This window comes from Culex quinquefasciatus, chromosome 1 (genome assembly GCF_015732765.1).
Source record: "Culex quinquefasciatus strain JHB chromosome 1, VPISU_Cqui_1.0_pri_paternal, whole genome shotgun sequence".
Classification (NCBI taxonomy): Eukaryota; Metazoa; Arthropoda; class Insecta; order Diptera; family Culicidae; genus Culex; species Culex quinquefasciatus.
In genome coordinates, this window is record NC_051861.1 from 39416826 (window position 1) to 39434156 (window position 17331).

The window sequence follows — 17331 nt, forward strand, 5'->3', positions numbered from 1 at the left end:
GTGATATCGACGTTGGTGATTTCAAAAGGAGTTATGTTTGTTTTTCTCAAATAAAATTACGGAAATGATGTTTTCAGCGCCGTACCTAGGGGTTGGCGCAGTTGGCGACCGCCAAGGGCGCCAGCCCTTGGGGGGCGCCGAAAACGATGATTGTACAAATTTGTCATGTTATTATAAAATCCCAGAAAGGTATTCAGAACAAAAGGGGCGCCAAATTTTAAAGTAGGACTACAAAATAACCCGATTATCTTGGTCGGAATATTACAAATATTACTTATAACACTTGGGGCGCCAAAATCAACTATTTCAATAATTGTACCAGAATTCAATTTAAAATTAAATTATCTCAATTCATTTATCAAAGGGGGCGCTCAAGTGGCATAAATTTTAGGGTTTTATAACAATTCTTTGAAATAGCTAGAGATTTTATATTCCAACTACAGTATATAAAATTCAATTTAATTTCACCATTTTTTCCAGCATCAGGAACCATCAAGCTTTTTTATGTTTTGAAGTATTTTTTTATATAATCAGCTATTTAATTGAAATTTACACATTTCTATTGAAAATCTGAAATAAAAAAGAATAAGATATTTCAAGTTTAAAGAAAATGGCATTTGAGATATTTTTATCGTTTTAAATGCAAACTTGTGCGTTGAGATTGGCCTACGTTTTCAAATTACTGAAGTGTTTAAATTGAATATTTCTAACACAAAAAATGCTTTGACTTTTGTTAAATTTCAAGCAAAATATTTTTTTTTCAACATAAAAATGTTGGTTTTTTAAGAGCACATAAATTGCTCTAAATATATTATATTCTGCTGCTTGTATTCAATTGCTTGTAGCAAGAGTGAAAAAGTAAAATTTGGGTGTCTTCGACAAAGTTGCATAAATTGGCATGCCCACCAACTGTTTAGTCGTAAAAGTAAAATATTATACAATTTCTTGTATAATTTTGATTTGCAGAAACACCATTATCGCGGAACCATTAGAATTTAAACCAAAGCAAAATTCCAACTCCAAAAACAGCAATATTTTTTGGGAAAACACAAAGTTCCACTTAATTTTGCTTCTAGGGTCAATAATTTGAAGAATGTTAGTAACATTTTCCTTGAAAATTTTTGTTTTGTTATGTTTTAATGGAATGGATAAAGTTGCTTATCTTTCACATACATTTTTTTTTATTTCATGGATTCCATGTGTTGGGCTATCCAGTGTAATTTTGCCTAAATTTTCACATTTACACAAACGGTTCTAAAAGCTTTGTGTGTAGAGGGTGACTATTCTCGAGATTTTCAATTTCCCGGGAATCGAGAGTTGAATTTGGAAATTTCCCGGGAATTCCGGGACCTGGTAGTGTTTATAACTATGCCAATAGTGCCAGTAATGTATAAAGAAAAGTTATAAATGTGTTTCTTTTTAATGAATTCTGTTACGATTTTTTCATGCTTATTTAATGAAACGTTAATTAGTAGCCTCATTATTTTTGGGAACTATGATCTACTTCTTGATTTTTTTCTGAATCTGCAATACAACTTGTTGTATGAACTTGTTATTAGATTTTTGTGAAACAACAAAATAGCTAATATATAATTTCCCAGTATCGGGATTTTTACAATATAATAAATAGCGACTCAAAACAACAATTTCAATTTTTTTTTAAAGATTTCCAGAGTTTTTTTTTCTAAGATATAATTTAATATTGAGGTTTAAGCGAAACACAAAATTACTCCATGACATCAAAAAAGGAAATTACCTTGATACAGCGAAATTAAAATAATAAGAATAAAAAAATTGATTATAAGAATTGCTATGCTTGAAAGAGGATATGAAAATTATACTCTTAGAAATAATAAACAAAAATATAAGAAAAATTAGACTTTCTTCTTGTGGCTAACTGCTAAGTATGCTTTAAGGTTAATTTTGGGGTCCACATTATTTTAAGTTTTCCCAAGTATAGTTATTGGAATTTTTAATAAGTTAAAATTTACACTTTCTGAATTAGAAGATAAGAGAAGCATTGGTTCATTCGAACTTGAACATTTTACATTGAACACCCAATGTTCTAAACAATTTCGAATTTTCAATTTTTTTTTTATTTGTTTATATAATTTTGCTTCGATCAAATTTCCCGGGAATCGAGAGGTCCAAAAATGGTCGATTTTCCGGGAATTCCCGCTCGTCACCCTCTATTTGAGTGTAATGGTTTTTATACAAAATTTCAAGAAACTTTAGATGTCGAAAAATAAACACAAAAAATTTCAATGTGTTAAAAAGGTAAAAACTAATTACCTTTGTTTGAAGCTATGAAAAGAAGTATTGTTTTCAAAAATAAATTGAAAAAAAAATAGTTTCAAAAGAAATCCATCCAAAAACAAGTTTGAAAAGGAGTCCATTTTCTAATCAATTAAACTATTTTTTCAGGAATGCAGGAAAATGCTGATACAATGAAATTTAAGCTAGGTCAGATCAAATTCTGTTTAAAACGATAAAACAACACTCTGCTATTTTCAGTCAACATTAATCCTAAAGCACCTTTTCGTTACAACCTATCTGTATTGGAAAGATATGAATCGATTGAAATGGTTTAAAAATAATAAAACATTAATTTGAATATTCTTCAAAGAATTAAATTGTGGTTGGATTTTTTAGCTGTTATATTTATTCAATCAATTACCATTATATTATTAAAACTCTTTGAAGCAATCGCTGGAAATTTAAGTAAACATATCAAAATGATGAAAAATTTGGAGGGGCGCCAAATTGATGCTTCGCCAATGGCGCCGTGGACCCTAGGTACGGCTCTGGATGTTTTATTGAATTTGGATGATCAAGTATCAATAAAAGCAACGTTTTTCATCGTTTGTTATCATTAGAACATCTTATTTTGCTTTTATATTAAAATGGGAATTGAAAATGGATGCTCAACATTCAAATGCGGTTTTCTCAAAACGCATGGTTTGTACATGATGCTTTTTGAAATGTCGGCGTCGAGTTCTAAACCTTGCAGTCTACTCATAAAGTTGAGATGTTTTAAGTCATCTGTAGACTCCCAGAGTTACGGTTACCTCGGGTCATATGCAGTGACTAAGCAATCAATCTGTTGGGATGTTCTGTGTTATCTGTACATTCTTGAAAGTTGAGATTTTTTATTCAAATATCCTGGAAGCTCTCTAAATATTCAACATTTCCACCTGCACTAAGCCCTGTGATTTACCAATGCTCAAATCCGGGCAGTTTAGCCCTAGCACGAGCAATCATTCGCAAGCATGCTGAAGAAGGCTGGGTCGATTCACTTCCAAATTGCCAGGCTTACAGCACTTAAGTTATTTGCAATGGTGATTCATTGAAATGGGATTAGTTTGAGCACCAGGTTCCAGAATAAGAAGTTAAACACCTAATTACAAATATAACATCAAAACCCAATCCAAACCTACCGTCAAATCCACCGGCAGGTCCGTGTTGTCCAGCAGAATCACCCGGCACGGCACCAGGTTCTTGTTGGTGGGTATCCGCTGTGACTTGATCTGACTGTCTGCCACGTCCGACCCGGGTCCCACATTTCGGGTCTTGCGGCGACTCAGAAATCGCAGCATACTGGGTCAGCAGCAACTTAATCCAGAATTTCAACCGATAAAAAAAAACGCTTCCAACTCTCTTATCGCCCGTCGTGTGTTTCAATATTTGATTACGCCCCACACTCACACTGAGCAACTTTAGTCGACGGAGTAGCACTCACGCGTCAGACCTGGCCTGGCCCCGGCGCACTCTTCCCCTTAATTTGCCTTCGCCGGACCTTCGCCTTTGGCTTGCTTCTTTCTTGGACTTGATTCTCTCGGCTCAAACACGCACACCACACAAATACTCGACTCTTCTTTTGCTGCTTCTGCATTAGTTGCTTTGGCCAACTTCTTCTGGTGCTGCTGCTGGTCACGGCGCACGGAGGAGCAACCCAGCAAACAACTCTTTCTCCTTCTCCTCCTTTCAAGATTCTTGGCCACCTTCTCAACACACAACGAAAACCCACGAAAACTCACACTCACACACTCGCCCAGAAGCTGGTTTTGCTTCGTCCTCTGCCTCCCCTGTCCCGTGCGGGACGGAACAACATTTCAGGGCACCTTTTTCCCCCCGCCTGAGGCCGCCCAGGGGAAGTGTCCAGAAACACACACGACACTTTCTACAAAAGCAAAAAACGCGCAACCTGCAGAAGCGCAAAAACGCAGTTGGCGACGACAACAGCGAACTTTTCGCAAACGTAATCCAATTAAAGCTTTTGCTTGGCCAAACACCAGAACCCAGGGTGGCTTAAGTGAGGTGGTCGGACACGGGAACACAAAAAATAAAGGTAAAAAAAGGCGAACCGCGGACGGGTCTTGACCGATGGAAACGCGAATCTCAACTGAACGCAAAGAACTTGAATGAAAAGTTGACAAGCAAAGCTGACTGAGTGGAACCAGCTCCCGGATTGTTTGCGATGTGGCGTAGCTGTCAAAGTTGAACCGGAGGGGTGATGCGTAGAAAATGCGATGTTTTGTCGGAGTGGAATGGATTTGGCTCATTTAAATCCAGATTTTTTTTTGCGAATATATTGTCCGTTTCTCTCGAAGGTACACGCCGCACGGCATTTCAGAATGTGCCGCAGACACTGTTGCCAGCAATTTTCTGCACTTTTGGTGCAATAAAAAACATTCCCGGCTACAATGCCATGCAATTCGAAAAAGAAGATCAACAAAAACCAAACGCACAGCATGGGATTTGACAACGCGCATTTGCCGAAAGTGCGGCGCGTCGTTTCGAAGCTGGTATGCCGCGTGTCTTTTTCGGGAATACGCGCAATAGAGTTATCTACGTGCGCATGTATTACGTGTTTGTACACGAAGGGTTTTAAGGTTAAAATTTGTACCCGCCAGCAAAAACAAATGGTAAGCTAGTGTGCGTGAGATCGGGCTTAGATAGCTCTATGGTGGATGCCCGATATGTCCAATGCTAAGGCAAGCGGAGAGGATGTCGAGCCGCTGTCAGTGCGAGCCACCTCCATAAGCTTCCGGTTGTAAGAGCAGAAAGGAAAACTCGCGAGATAGCGTGTAAATTGAGACAGAAGATTCTCTCCGTTCGACCCATGTCCAATGTATGTAGGTTAGTAAAGTAAAGTGGGGTCACCGACAGCGAAGTAACACTCAAGTACACTGGTAAACAGCATTACAATTTTTTCAGTTCACTTTTACATACTTGTATGGGATTTTTCAGTTCAAGTATGATTACACGAAAGTGTGTAATCATACTTGAACTGAAAAATCCCATACACGAAAGTGTGTAATCATACTTGAACTGAAAAATCCCATACAAGTATGTAAAAGTGAACTGAAAAAATTGTAATGCTGTTTACCAGTGTACTTGAGTGTTACTTCGCTGTCGGTGACCCCACTTTACTGAAAAATCCCATACAAGTGTGTAAAAGTGAACTGAACAGTGTGTAATGTTGATTATCAGTGTAAAAAACGTTACCTAATCTGTTGTGAACGGCAACACTGCGAGAGTGTACACCAGAAAGCCGAGTCTATTCGTGCACTCTGCGCGCCGCTGGGCTCTCCAGTTGCAGCATAGCTGTCACTGGTTGATGCCGTGATAGCGTATAAATGTCATTTTAAAGTGTTGTTATGTTTTGTTGATTCTTTCGTTGTTCGTGAATAAATGTAGTCGTTCGTTTGTTAGTTCTAGTAAAGAACCTTGTTTTAATTTATTTTGTTTCTGTCCGTAATCGTCTGGTCCTTGTGGTGTGGACCACGTTAAGACGGGTCGCGGCCGGATCCAACATAATCCACCAAAAGGTTTGTTGCTGCCTTCCTCCTAAAAACCTTGCAACCACACACTACGAAAGCTTTGGCTAACGCTTACTTAGTAAAGACACTATACATCTGAGAGCTGCCATCTATGATAAGTTTAATGAACCATTTGAAAGCACTGCAGTGTTTGTGTGCGTGCACTGAGCGGAAAGTTCCGACAGCTATCAGCCGGAGCAGGTTAAGCACTCGCTCCTAACTCCATCCAATTTGCTAATTTTCACTATTTAAACAACTAATTTTGCAAAACTTTTGATAGAAACTTGCTTGCTCACTTCTTATTGAGCTATTTATCACTCGATTTCAGTTGAAAACGCTTTTAATTAGCTTTAATTGAATGTAAAAGTTTTGACCTGCCAACATTAGAGGCACACTGGAATTAGATGCGGTTCCTCTAGTTAGGGCCGGTATGCTCTTCAAAAGAAAGGGGGTCAAGAAACAGCTTTACGAACAGCAGAACAAAGGAGATGAAGCGATTTCTTGGGGCATTTCTTCACCCTCTCTGGCTTGCTTTAGCTACCGCTGCTGCCCATTTGATTTTTTTCTTGACCTGTTTCTTCCGAAGTGCATACACCGCTTTAAAACAAATTGAAATTCAAATTACAACCGACAAAAATTTTCTCAACAAAAAAAATAGGAAAAGATTACAAAAGTAAGACAGCACCTCGGACAGCACTGTTTGCAGAAGCAATCCATCATCAGATGAGACACTATGAAAATCCATCCTTTTTTTGCTTTCAACAAAGGTAAAGAGTTCTAAGATGGAATAATAGGACAGCTTTTAAAAATACTTTTATTAACTTTTTCTAAATTGGTAGTTTAGTTAGTAGAAAATATAATTGTATACATAATTTGTTGATTGTACCTATTCTCTACTAAAGGCAAAAACCGTAAATAAAAAAAATGCTAAAAACATGAAAAAAATCAACTCCGACATTTTCCATCTGTCGGATTAACGCTCCTGATATGTCCAACTCCTCTCCATCATCGAAAACATCGCACACCGCACCTGATGACGTTTACAAAACAAAACCTCGCCAGCGCATCTGTCAAACATCCGAGAATCTCGATTTTTGCTCCGTGGCCGCCGCTTGGAGAGATTTCCTGACGTGTTTCTTTCGCTGAATTATAGTACTGGACAAAAAGTGCTTATTTTGCGGTAAAAGAAGTTCAATAATTGTGATTTACGATGTTTAACATTGCAACGCACATGGTCAGTTGTTGAAAGTGGCATAAATATAGTAGAAACATAGCTGAAATGGCTCGTAACTTGTATTGCAGGACTTTGAGGGCCAGGGACGCGCCGAGCGTCTGTCCCGGTTGATCATCACCCTGTTCGGCGCCGTCGGACTGGTCTGGGGCTACGTGATCCAGCAGTTCTCCCAGACGGTGTACATTTTGATTGCCGGAGTGCTGCTGGCTTCGATCGTGAGTTCATTGGATTGATTTTGCTGTTTAGAGGTGCTTTTAATTTTTTTTTTTTTTTTTTGCCTATTTACAGTTAACCATTCCGCCTTGGCCAATCTACCGCCGCAAGGCACTAAACTGGCAGAAACCCCGTCCGGAAGCTCAAGTCACAACCCCAGGATCGGAACCCGAGTCCAGTAAGAAAAAGAAAAAGTAGTTTGTAAGCTTTCTTTAAATGTCTTTAAATAAACAGTATCGAAATAACAAAACTTGACCGTGTCAAACGGATCCTTCTGTCTTCTGCTGGTCCAGCAACTTTTTCTGGTATTTGTCCTCCAAAAAGAGTGGCCTCCGATAGGCTCTCAACGTATGATGTTCGTAATATTCGTGGATTAGATTATACATGTGAAGGAAGAAGAACAGTAGATTATCGTACTGGCCGTTGTAAGGCTCCGGTTCTCCTTCTTCCCGAACGCGGTCCGCGGAAACCACTTTGTTCGTTGGGAAGTTTAAATATCCCAAATGCTGCAACCCTTTGTAGCGTTCGTCCAATCCGTAAGCAGTAATGTGCATTTCTATGACAAACTGATGAATGGCCTCAACGGTGGCCAGGAACCAACGCGGACTATCTTTTTGATGGCGCCAAAACTGCGATATCCGATTCTGAATGACCACCGTTTGAAGGCAGCCAACTCGCTCGTCCTTGTAAATTCCCCGGCATTGACTCCAAGTGCTATCAATGAAAACGGCCTTCCGGACCGGAAGGCGATATGCCAACGCGGCGTGGTTCTTCTTCCCGCCGCCATCGGCACTGTCCTCCTCTGCTACAAGGTCGTTCAACTTGCACTTGAGCAAAGTCCCGATGTGGTACCCCTTGGGCAAGCCGTAGTTGTCCTTAAACTTCAACGATTCCCCACTGAACAATCCGTCCACCGTCAGGGCGTCTGGCGTAGGGAATATCAGCACCGCTCCCTCCTCCTTCCGGTAATCAGGAATGTCCGGATAAGTAAAGATGGTAACATCCTCCGGTGCCAAAACGGCCGCATGCACAGCCGTAGACTTCCCCTCAATTTCGCTCCTGTGTTTGATGATGTCAATCTTGATCGGCAACTAAGAACCAGGAAAAAAAATGTCAAAATCCACTCTCCCAAAACCAAACACTCCCGCAAACCTCACCTTAACGAAGGGCACCCTTCCGGTCAGCTCGGCCACCGGCACGTAGCAGCCGCTTCCGTAACAGAAAAACTTGCGCGATTTGTTACATCGGACGCACGGACTGCGGCCCTGTACATCTTGCAGGAAGGCCGTATCGTTGATTTGCATGCCCGTGAAGGGATTTTCCGGTAGCGGATCGCCAGCAGCATCGGCCATTTCGAGTTCGCCGGTTTTTTTGGAGGAAGTGAGCGTTGAATCGGGTCGGAGTTCTGGGAGTTTACAAAATTTCAGTGCAGTGTATTTGTGTTTATTTACGTTTCAGTTTTTGAAGTCTTCATGTGGAAATTTTGCTGCATGCACTGTAACTGAAAATCGCACTTTGCTGAGTTCGTTTTCGCACTTTTTCATATGATTTTTTCAGTTCGACTACGATTACACTTTTTTGTGTAATCGCAGCCGAACTGAAAAAATCGTATGAAAAAGTGCGAAAACGAACTCAGCAAAGTGCAATTTTCAGTTACAGTGTGGGAAATGTGCACACTCAAAATCAGAACTACAGAGCGGGCCCGTTAATTCGAATTTCTCTCATTCGAATGCGCGCTAATTTGAAAGTATATACTGCATTCTAATGAGCGAATCCAAATTCGCTAATTGGAACGACTGACAGTTGTCAAAATGTTGATTTTGATAACATTTTGACAACTGTCAGTCGTTCCAATTAGCGAATTTAGATTCGCTCATTAGAATGCAGTTCCATTCGAATTAGCGAATCCACTCCGTATCCCTCAAAAGGATATCTTTCTATCCTTTTTTCATCAAAAAAGGATACGTTTTATCCTTTTTCAAGTTCACCCTTTCGAAAAAGGTGAAATTGTAACAAGGAAATACTTTTGAACTTCAATCGAGAAATTAAAAGTGAGAGTGTGTGCGTGCAACATGGAGTTAAACTTTTTGAAAAGCCTTGGTAAGCTTCACAGCAACTGCACAGAAAGTTTAACTCCATGTTGCGATTTGACAGCTCGATTGCTGTGCTCTTCCTCTCCTTCCTCTTTTTCCTTCCCCAGCAAAATTGACCCGATTTGTTACCTTATAATACCTACACTGTAACTGAAAATCGCCCTTTGCTGAGTTCGTTTTCGCACCACCCCATACGATTTTTTCAGTTGAACTACGATTACACTTTTTTTGTGTAATCGCAGTCGAACTGGAAAAATCGTATGAAAAAGTGCGAAAACGAACTCAGCAAAGAGTGATTTTCAGTTACAGTGTACCTGCCTAGAAAGACTTTTTGCATAAACGAAGTCAAAATTGGGTAGGTACCTAACTAACAACCGAGCAGTTTAAATTGACTGGCGTTTACACGCAAAGCCGACATTAGTCTTTTAAGACTTAAAATTAGGCTTTATCGAACCTAACCGTGTTAAGTCTTTTTAAGCCTAATGATGGGTTAGTCTTTAAAAGACTAGTTTCGTTTTAGTACGAAAAAGCCTAAATTTTAGGCTTTATGTTATCGTCAAAAAGCCTAAATTTTAGTCTTTTTCGAGAATGCGAGGGGATCAGAGCGGACAAAATCCAAGATGGCGGAACTTGATTAAGACTTATTTTTAGGCTTAAAAAGACTTATTTATAGGTTTAAAAGACTAATTTTTAGGCTTTTGCAGGAAATGGGAGGGGTCAAAGCGGACATAATCCAAGATGGCGGAACTTGATTAAGACTTATTTTTAGGCCTAAAAAGACTTATTTAAAGGTTTTAAAGACTAATTTTTAGGCTTTTGCAGGAAATGAGAGGGGTCAAAGCGGACAAAATCCAAGATGGCGGAACTTGATTAAGACTTATTTTTAGGCCTAAAAAGACTTATTTAAAGGTTTTAAAGATTAATTTTTAGGCTTTTGCAGGAAATCGGAGGGGTCAAAGCGGACAAAATCCAAGATGGTGGAACTTGATTAAGACTTATTTTTAGGCCTAAAAAGACTTATTTATAGGTTTAAAAGACTAATTTTTCGACTTTTGCAGGAAATGGAAGGGGTCAAAGCGGACATAATCAAAGATGGCGGAACTTGATTAAGACTTATTTTTAGGCCTAAAAAGACTTATTTAAAGGTTTAAAAGACTAATTTTTAGGCTTTTGCAGGAAATGGGAGGGGTCAAAGCGGACAAAATCCAAGATGGCGGAACTTGATTAAGACTTATTTCAAAGCGGACATAATCAAAGATGGCGGAACTTGATTAAGACGTATTTTTAGGCTTAAAAAGACTTATTTATAGGTTTAAAAGACTAATTTTTAAGCTTTTGCAGGAAATGGAAGGGGTCAAAGCGGACATAATCAAAGATGGCGGAACTTGATTAAGACGTATTTTTAGGCTTAAAAAGACTTATTTAAAGGTTTAAAAGACTAATTTTTAGGCTTTTGCAGGAAATGGGAGGGGTCAAAGCGGACAAAATCCAAGATGACGGAATACTTATTTTATGCCTGAAAAGCCTAGGGGATCAAAATAGCAGGAATAAACAGTAGAAAATAAAATATTGTTATATATTATTTAAATATATATAAAAATGTTTTTATTCGGTTATTCGGTAGTTTCGGAATACGACAGATTCACGGATGCGTTCAGCTTTAACCTGAAAATAAATAAATCAATATTTTGAAGATGAGTTGCGAGAGTTTGATAGTTATTAAAAAATTGGGTGATTTCATTCAAGAGTTTGTCTCAGAACTGGATTTGCGTAGTTAGGCAAGTTCGATTTTTAAGAAATTTTTAGAATTTAAGAATTTTGGAATTTTAGAATTTTAGAATTTTAGAATTTTGGAATTTTAGAATTTTAGAATTTTAGAATTTTAGAATTTTAGAATTTTAGAATTTTAGAATTTTAGAATTTTAGAATTTTAGAATTTTAGAATTTTAGAATTTTAGAATTTTAGAATTTTAGAATTTTAGAATTTTAGAATTTTAGAATTTTAGAATTTTAGAATTTTAGAATTTTAAAATTTTGGAATTTTAGAATTTTAGAATTTTAGAATTTTAGAATTTTAGAATTTTAGAATTTTAGAATTTTAGAATTTTAGAATTTTAGAATTTTAAAATTTTAGAATTTTGGAATTTTAGAATTTTAGAATTTTAGAATTTTAGAATTTTAGAATTTTAGAATTTTAGAATTTTAGAATTTTAGAATTTTAGAATTTTAGAATTTTAGAATTTTAGAATTTTAGAATTTTAGAAATTTAGAATTTTAGAATTTTAGAATTTTAGAATTTTAGAATTTTAGAATTTTAGAATTTTAGAATTTTAGAATTTTAGAATTTTAGAATCTTGTTAGAGTAATGAGAAACGCAGTGGATTACAAATACGTCCAATTGGTAGAAGTTTATTTTAACTAATAATTATAACCAAGCTGCCGGCACACAGTGCCTACTTGATTGCGCGCAGTCTTCAACTCAACACTCCTCCTAGACTGCTGCGGTCAAGCCGATCATCCCAGCCAGCTTCTCCGTCCTGATCCTGGCTAGTGGCTTCGTGAGAAGGTCCGCCACCATGTCCTCCGTTGGACAGTAAACGCAGCTTACCTCCCCCTTCTCGATCTGGTCCTTCGTGAAGTGGAATCGCGTGGCAATGTGCTTCGTCCTGTTGCTGAACTTCTCGGCAGACAACATCTTCAGGCAGCTTTGGTTGTCTTCCTGGATAACGACTTGCTGCTCGTCGTTCAACTCTCGCAGAAGCACCTTCAGCCACAGCGCCTCCTGCACCGCTTCGGAAAGCGATACAAACTCGGCCTCGGCGGTTGATAGCGAGACACAGCACTGCTTCCTGCATGCCCAGCTCACCGTTCCACCGTTGACCTTGAACACGAACCCGCTGTTGGATTTCCTGTCCTCTCGGTTCTCCGCCCAGTCGGCGTCGCAGAATCCAACGATCCCGCTGTCGGTTCCGTTCTGGCTCAGTCGCAATCGGTAATCTTTGGTTCCTTTCAGATACCTCACGACCCGCTTCAGCTCGTTCCAGTCGTCCTGCGTTGGCCTGCTGGTCTTGCGGCTCAAGATGGACACCGCCGCCGAGATGTCCGGCCTCGTGTTGACGGCAATGTACAGCAACTTCCCAACCAACTTCTGGTACTCCTTGTTGTCCGGAAGAGGCTCCTCCTCCGACTCGCGCTTGATGTACCCCGGATCCAGCGGAACAGTGGACACCTTCGCGTCCGCAAGTCCGCTCGACTCGACGACTTCTCCGATGTACTTCCGTTGGCTCAGGAAGTAATCACCGTGTGCGTTCTTCTCGATCTCCATGCCGAGGTAGAACCGGATGTCTCCCAGAACGCTCATCTCGAAGTTTTGCTGCAGCGCTCCGGCCAAGGCCTCGATCATCTTCGGATCTTCGCTCGCAACAATCAAGTCGTCCACGTACACAAGAACATAGCACCAACGTCCAGCTCGTCGCTTGCGGTACAGGCACGTGTCCGCCACACATCGCTCGAATCCTTGCCGCTTCAAGGCATCGTGAAGCTTCTGATTCCAGGACCGCGCCGCCTGCTTCAGTCCGTACAGGCTCTTCTTCAGCTTGCACACCTTGCCTTTGGCGCCTTCGAATCCGCGTGGCTGACGCATGTAAATCTCCTCCTCAAGATCGCCGTACAGGAAGGCGGTCTTGATGTCGTACTGCTTCACGGTCATGCGTTTCTTCGCAGCAACAGCCATCAGCGCGCGAAAGGTCGTTTGTCGCACCACCGGCGCGAACACCTCGTCGTAGTCGGTCCCGTATTGTTGGCTGAATCCTTGTGCAACCAACCGTGCCTTGAACCGCAACACGCGACCATCCGCGTCCCGCTTGATTTTGTAGACCCATTTCGAGCCAACAGCTTTCCGACCCGGAGGCAGGTCGACGAGAGTCCACGTCTCGTTGGCCTTGATCGACTCAAGCTCGTCGACCATCGCTTGCTTCCAGCGCTCCGCGTCCGGCGACGCCATCGCCTCCGCGTAGGTCCGCGGCTCCGCAAGTGGATCGTCTCGGTGGCCAGTTGCTAGCCCTCCAAACTCAACATCGTCGGCATCATCGTATTCGCTGGAGTCGCTCGAATCGTCCTCGAGTGCCTGAGAAATGGTGGACACGGGTAGACCTTTGCCAGAAACGATAAAGTCTTTGTACTTGCCTGGAAGGATGTGCTCCCGACCGCTGCGCCCCAACACCCCTGACCCGGGTGGTTTGGAAATGTTTTGCGGAGGGAGCACGTTGGTCATGGTCGAACTACTGCTAGCTACTTGGTCATCGACCACAGCATCGGTCCTAGGCCCAGGGACCGCAGCATCCACCACAGGCTCTTCGTGGCCGTCGTCTTCGAGGACATCATCAACATCGAGAGGCTGCTCCTCCTCAACGGCATCCGGTTCCGGCGGAACCAGTCCAGGCTGCTGCGCGGCATCAACCTTCGGAGTTGTACCGAAGTCAAGGGAAATTACCTCCGGTTTCTTCTTCGTGACAGCCGCTTTCTCGCCCAAGCCTTCGTTGATGAAAGTCACTTCGCGACTCTTCAGGAAAGTCTTGCTCGCGAGATCGTACAGGCGGTACCCCTTCGTGTCCTCTTCAAATCCAATCAGCACACACTCACGAGACTTTGAATCCCACTTCTTGCGCTTGACTTTCGGCACTTGCACCATCGCCTTCGTTCCGAACACGCGAACGTGAGAGAGATCCGGTTTCTTTCCGCTCCACATCTCCTCCGGTGTGAGACTGTGACCGCTGGTTGGCGATCGGTTCATGAGGTAAACTGCAGCATTCACCGCCTCAGCCCAGAACGGTTTCGGTAGCTTGGCCTCGAACAACATGCAGCGCCCTCTCTCGACCGCTGTCCGGTTGAAGCGTTCGGCCATCCCGTTCTGCTCTGGAGTGTAGTCATTGGTGGTCTGGTGTCGGATGCCCATCCGCTTCAAGTACTCCCGGAATCCCTTGTTGACGTACTCTTTGCCGTTGTCCGTACGCAACGTCTTCAACTTCCGGCCTGTCTGGCGCTCCGCCAGGACATGGAATTCTTTGAAGCAAGCCAGTACTTCGTCCTCCGACTTGGTTTTGAGAAAGTACACAAACGCTCGTCGGGACTTGTCGTCGATAAACGAAACGTAGTACCGACAACCGCCGAGGGACGGCAACTCCATCGGACCAGCGATATCGGAATGAATTACCTCAAGCAACTCCTCGGCGCGGGAACCACTCTTGCTGAACGGCAGTCGAGCTTGTTTCCCCATCGGGCAAATCTGACAATCGTCCATGCCGTCTCCGTTGATCTGCACACCGCTGGCTACACCGTTGGCCAGTTTCTTGATGCTGCTCACGTTCAGGTGACCCAGGCGCTTGTGCCAAGTCTCGAGAGTCTCCACGCGCGAGCACGCCAGCGCCTTGTTCTTACGCTGGTCCACCTTGAACAGGTCATCCTCGATAACACCGGTCGCAACGACGCCGCCATCAGCGTTCCGGATAATGCAGCCGTCCGCGTTGAACAGCACCGTGTTGCCCTTGCGTACGATTTGTGCGATCGACAGCAAATTTGTCGAAAGATCGGGGACAAAGTGCACATCGCTTACCGGAACAGGTTCCTCACCATTGAAACACGACGGGAAGAGCGTGGCCGTTCCGCATGCCTGGATCTCCATCGACTCCTTGTTGGCAGCTACAACCGTTCCGCTCCGGTCCCGCACGTCCTCCAGCAGCTCCAGGTTCCGCGTCATGTGCTGTGTCGCACCTGAGTCCAGGTACCAGTCGTCCGTCCCGGCCGACTTGAATGTTGACAGCACCGTGCACAACGCTTGCTTCCCTCGCACGGCATCCTTCTCGGGGCAGTGCTTCGCAATGTGGCCAATTTTGTTGCACTTCCTGCACCGTGGGCCGCGTTCCTCCGACTGACTTTTTCGCAAATCGTGGTTGCTACGAGAGCCGCTCACTGTTTTGTCGTCGCCATGGAAACCGCCCGCTGTTTGGGTGTTGCGTCGGTAACCACCTGGCTTGTTGACTCGCCGCTTAGCAACGAAAGTTTTTTCACCTGGCAACAGCTCGTCCTCCTCCTGCAGCAAAATCGTCTTCACGGAGTCCCCCGTGATCGCCATTCCGGAGTTCTTGAGCGCCATCACCATGGGCTTGAACCGGTCCGGCAGCCCCGCCAACAGCAACGCTCCTACGAACCTGTCTGGAATCGGGAATCCAATGCTTTTCAGCTGGTGGCACGCCGAGATGATCTGGTTCGCGTAGATTTCCATCGTTCCGCAGCTGTCCAGATCAGTCCTGATGAGCTTGTGCAGCAATCCGACCTCCCGCGTGAGTCCGTTCTCCTCGAACGCGTTGACCAGATTTTTCCAAGCTTCTTGCGCCGTCTTCGCTTCGCGAACGTGGTAGTAGTTTACCGGTTCCAGGAACTGGATGATCTTCCCTCGCGCAAGCTTGCTCTTGGCCGGGTCGACCGCTTCCACCGTTCCATCCGCCTTCACCTTCGGTTCGACGGCATCCCACAGGTCTTCAACTTCGAGGTGGGTTTGGACCGCAAACTTCCAGTCAGCCCAGTTCTCCCGACCGACCAGCCGTTCGATCCCGTAATTCCGATCGGACATCTTCCGCTAGTCTTCGCGCACGTCTGGGCCCATAACCTCTTGTTAGAGTAATGAGAAACGCAGTGGATTACAAATACGTCCAATTGGTAGAAGTTTATTTTAACTAATAATTATAACCAAGCTGCCGGCACACAGTGCCTACTTGATTGCGCGCAGTCTTCAACTCAACATAGAATTTTAGAATTTTAGAATTTTAGAATTTTAGAATTTTAGAATTTTAGAATTTTAAAATTTTAGAATTTTAGAATTTTAGAATTTTAGAATTTTAGAATTTTAGAATTTTAGAATTTTAGAATTTTAGAATTTTAGAATTTTAGAATTTTAGAATTTTAGAATTTTAGAATTTTAGAATTTTAGAATTTTAGAATTTTAGAATTTTAGAATTTTAGAATTTCAGAATTTTTGAATTTTTGAATTTTTGAATTTTTGAATTTTTAAATTTTAGAATTTTTGAAATTTTGAATTTTTTTGAATTTTTGAATTTTTAAATTTTTGAATTTTTGAACACACACATACACACACACACACACACACACACACACACACACACACACACACACACACACACACACACACACACACACACACAATACACATACATACGGAGTAGCACACACACAAATTTTCAAAATTTCGCTCATAAACACACACACACCACTTATTCACTAACACAAACACAACCACCACCACCATAATTTTCACCGCCACCGTCGGTTGTCCACTCCCGCTTCGTTGCCCTTTTTCGCTTCCACTTTGGATTTCAATCCCCGGCGGATTCATTCCGCGATTTTCTTTCCACACGTCCATTTTCTGTCAACACGTCCACGCCGTTCACAAAAAAAAGTTGCTTCCCTCCTGCATCTCCAAAAAACACGCTTCCCGTCTTCCTCCACCGTACCGAGAACCAGAATTTGGGAACCCGGTAAACAGCAGATATTTCGTTCGGCCGCCGTCTCACTCCGGCCGAACCTTCCGGCAGGAAAAACACAAAAACTTACCTGCAAACTGGCCAAAATCCTGCCCCTGTCCGACGAACAGCAACCACCACCGGCAACTTCAACTTTTTCTGATTTGACATGTCAAATCGTGAACCAAAGTTTATAGTACAGAAAAGCCTTAAATTTAGTCTTTTTCTAAGTTTTGCACTAAGTTCTAAAAAAAGCCTAAAATTTAGGCCCAAAAAAAGACTAATTTTTAGGCTTTTTTCTGACAATAATGACCGAACTTAAAAAAAGGCTAAAAATAAGTCTTTAAAGACTAATGCCGGTTTTCCGTGTACGCCCTTTCCTCATTGCAACCATTGCAACTTTGAAAACTTTAGCTGTTGTAGGGTTCCGGATT

The 17331-nt window shown here is 42.3% G+C and overlaps 2 protein-coding genes and 1 pseudogene across 3 annotated transcripts in view; 1 reads left to right on the top strand and 2 right to left on the bottom strand.

Moving 5' to 3' along the window:
• LOC119765011 overlaps positions 1 to 4413 on the bottom strand; it is a 63698-nt pseudogene extending 59285 nt beyond the window's left edge. The window contains exon 1 of the transcript XR_005276684.1: positions 3438 to 4413. The product of XR_005276684.1 is annotated as a band 4.1-like protein 5 (transcript). The remainder of the gene's footprint in view (positions 1 to 3437) is intronic.
• Positions 4414 to 6885: 2472 nt separating this feature from the next.
• LOC6037343 (signal peptidase complex subunit 1) lies at positions 6886 to 7519 on the top strand. Its single transcript, XM_001847215.2, has 3 exons — positions 6886 to 7056; positions 7125 to 7271; positions 7345 to 7519. The coding sequence occupies exons 1-3, from the start codon at positions 7033 to 7035 to the stop codon at positions 7465 to 7467; spliced, it is 294 nt and encodes a 97-aa protein (XP_001847267.1). The 5' UTR covers positions 6886 to 7032; the 3' UTR covers positions 7468 to 7519.
• LOC6037342 (tRNA-uridine aminocarboxypropyltransferase 1) lies at positions 7465 to 8767 on the bottom strand. The gene is made up of 2 exons (XM_001847214.2): positions 8427 to 8767; positions 7465 to 8360 (listed from the first exon to the last, which is right to left on the bottom strand). The coding sequence occupies exons 1-2, from the start codon at positions 8619 to 8621 to the stop codon at positions 7530 to 7532; spliced, it is 1026 nt and encodes a 341-aa protein (XP_001847266.2). The 5' UTR covers positions 8622 to 8767; the 3' UTR covers positions 7465 to 7529.
• Between the last annotated feature and the right edge of the window lie 8564 nt (positions 8768 to 17331).

What these genes read in the sequence shown, in the direction of transcription:
- LOC6037343 (XM_001847215.2), top strand. Translation starts at nt 7,033, where the DNA reads ATGTTTAACATTGCAACGCACATG. An exon ending in TTAACATTGCAACGCACATG is followed by an intron (nt 7,057 to 7,124) that starts GTCAGTTGTTGA and finishes CTTGTATTGCAG; the next exon opens with GACTTTGAGGGCCAGGGACG. An exon ending in GAGTGCTGCTGGCTTCGATC is followed by an intron (nt 7,272 to 7,344) that starts GTGAGTTCATTG and finishes GCCTATTTACAG; the next exon opens with TTAACCATTCCGCCTTGGCC.
- LOC6037342 (XM_001847214.2), bottom strand. Translation starts at nt 8,621, where the DNA reads ATGGCCGATGCTGCTGGCGATCCGCTACCGGAAAATCCCTTCACGGGC. An exon ending in GAAGGGTGCCCTTCGTTAAG is followed by an intron (nt 8,361 to 8,426) that starts GTGAGGTTTGCG and finishes CCTGGTTCTTAG; the next exon opens with TTGCCGATCAAGATTGACAT.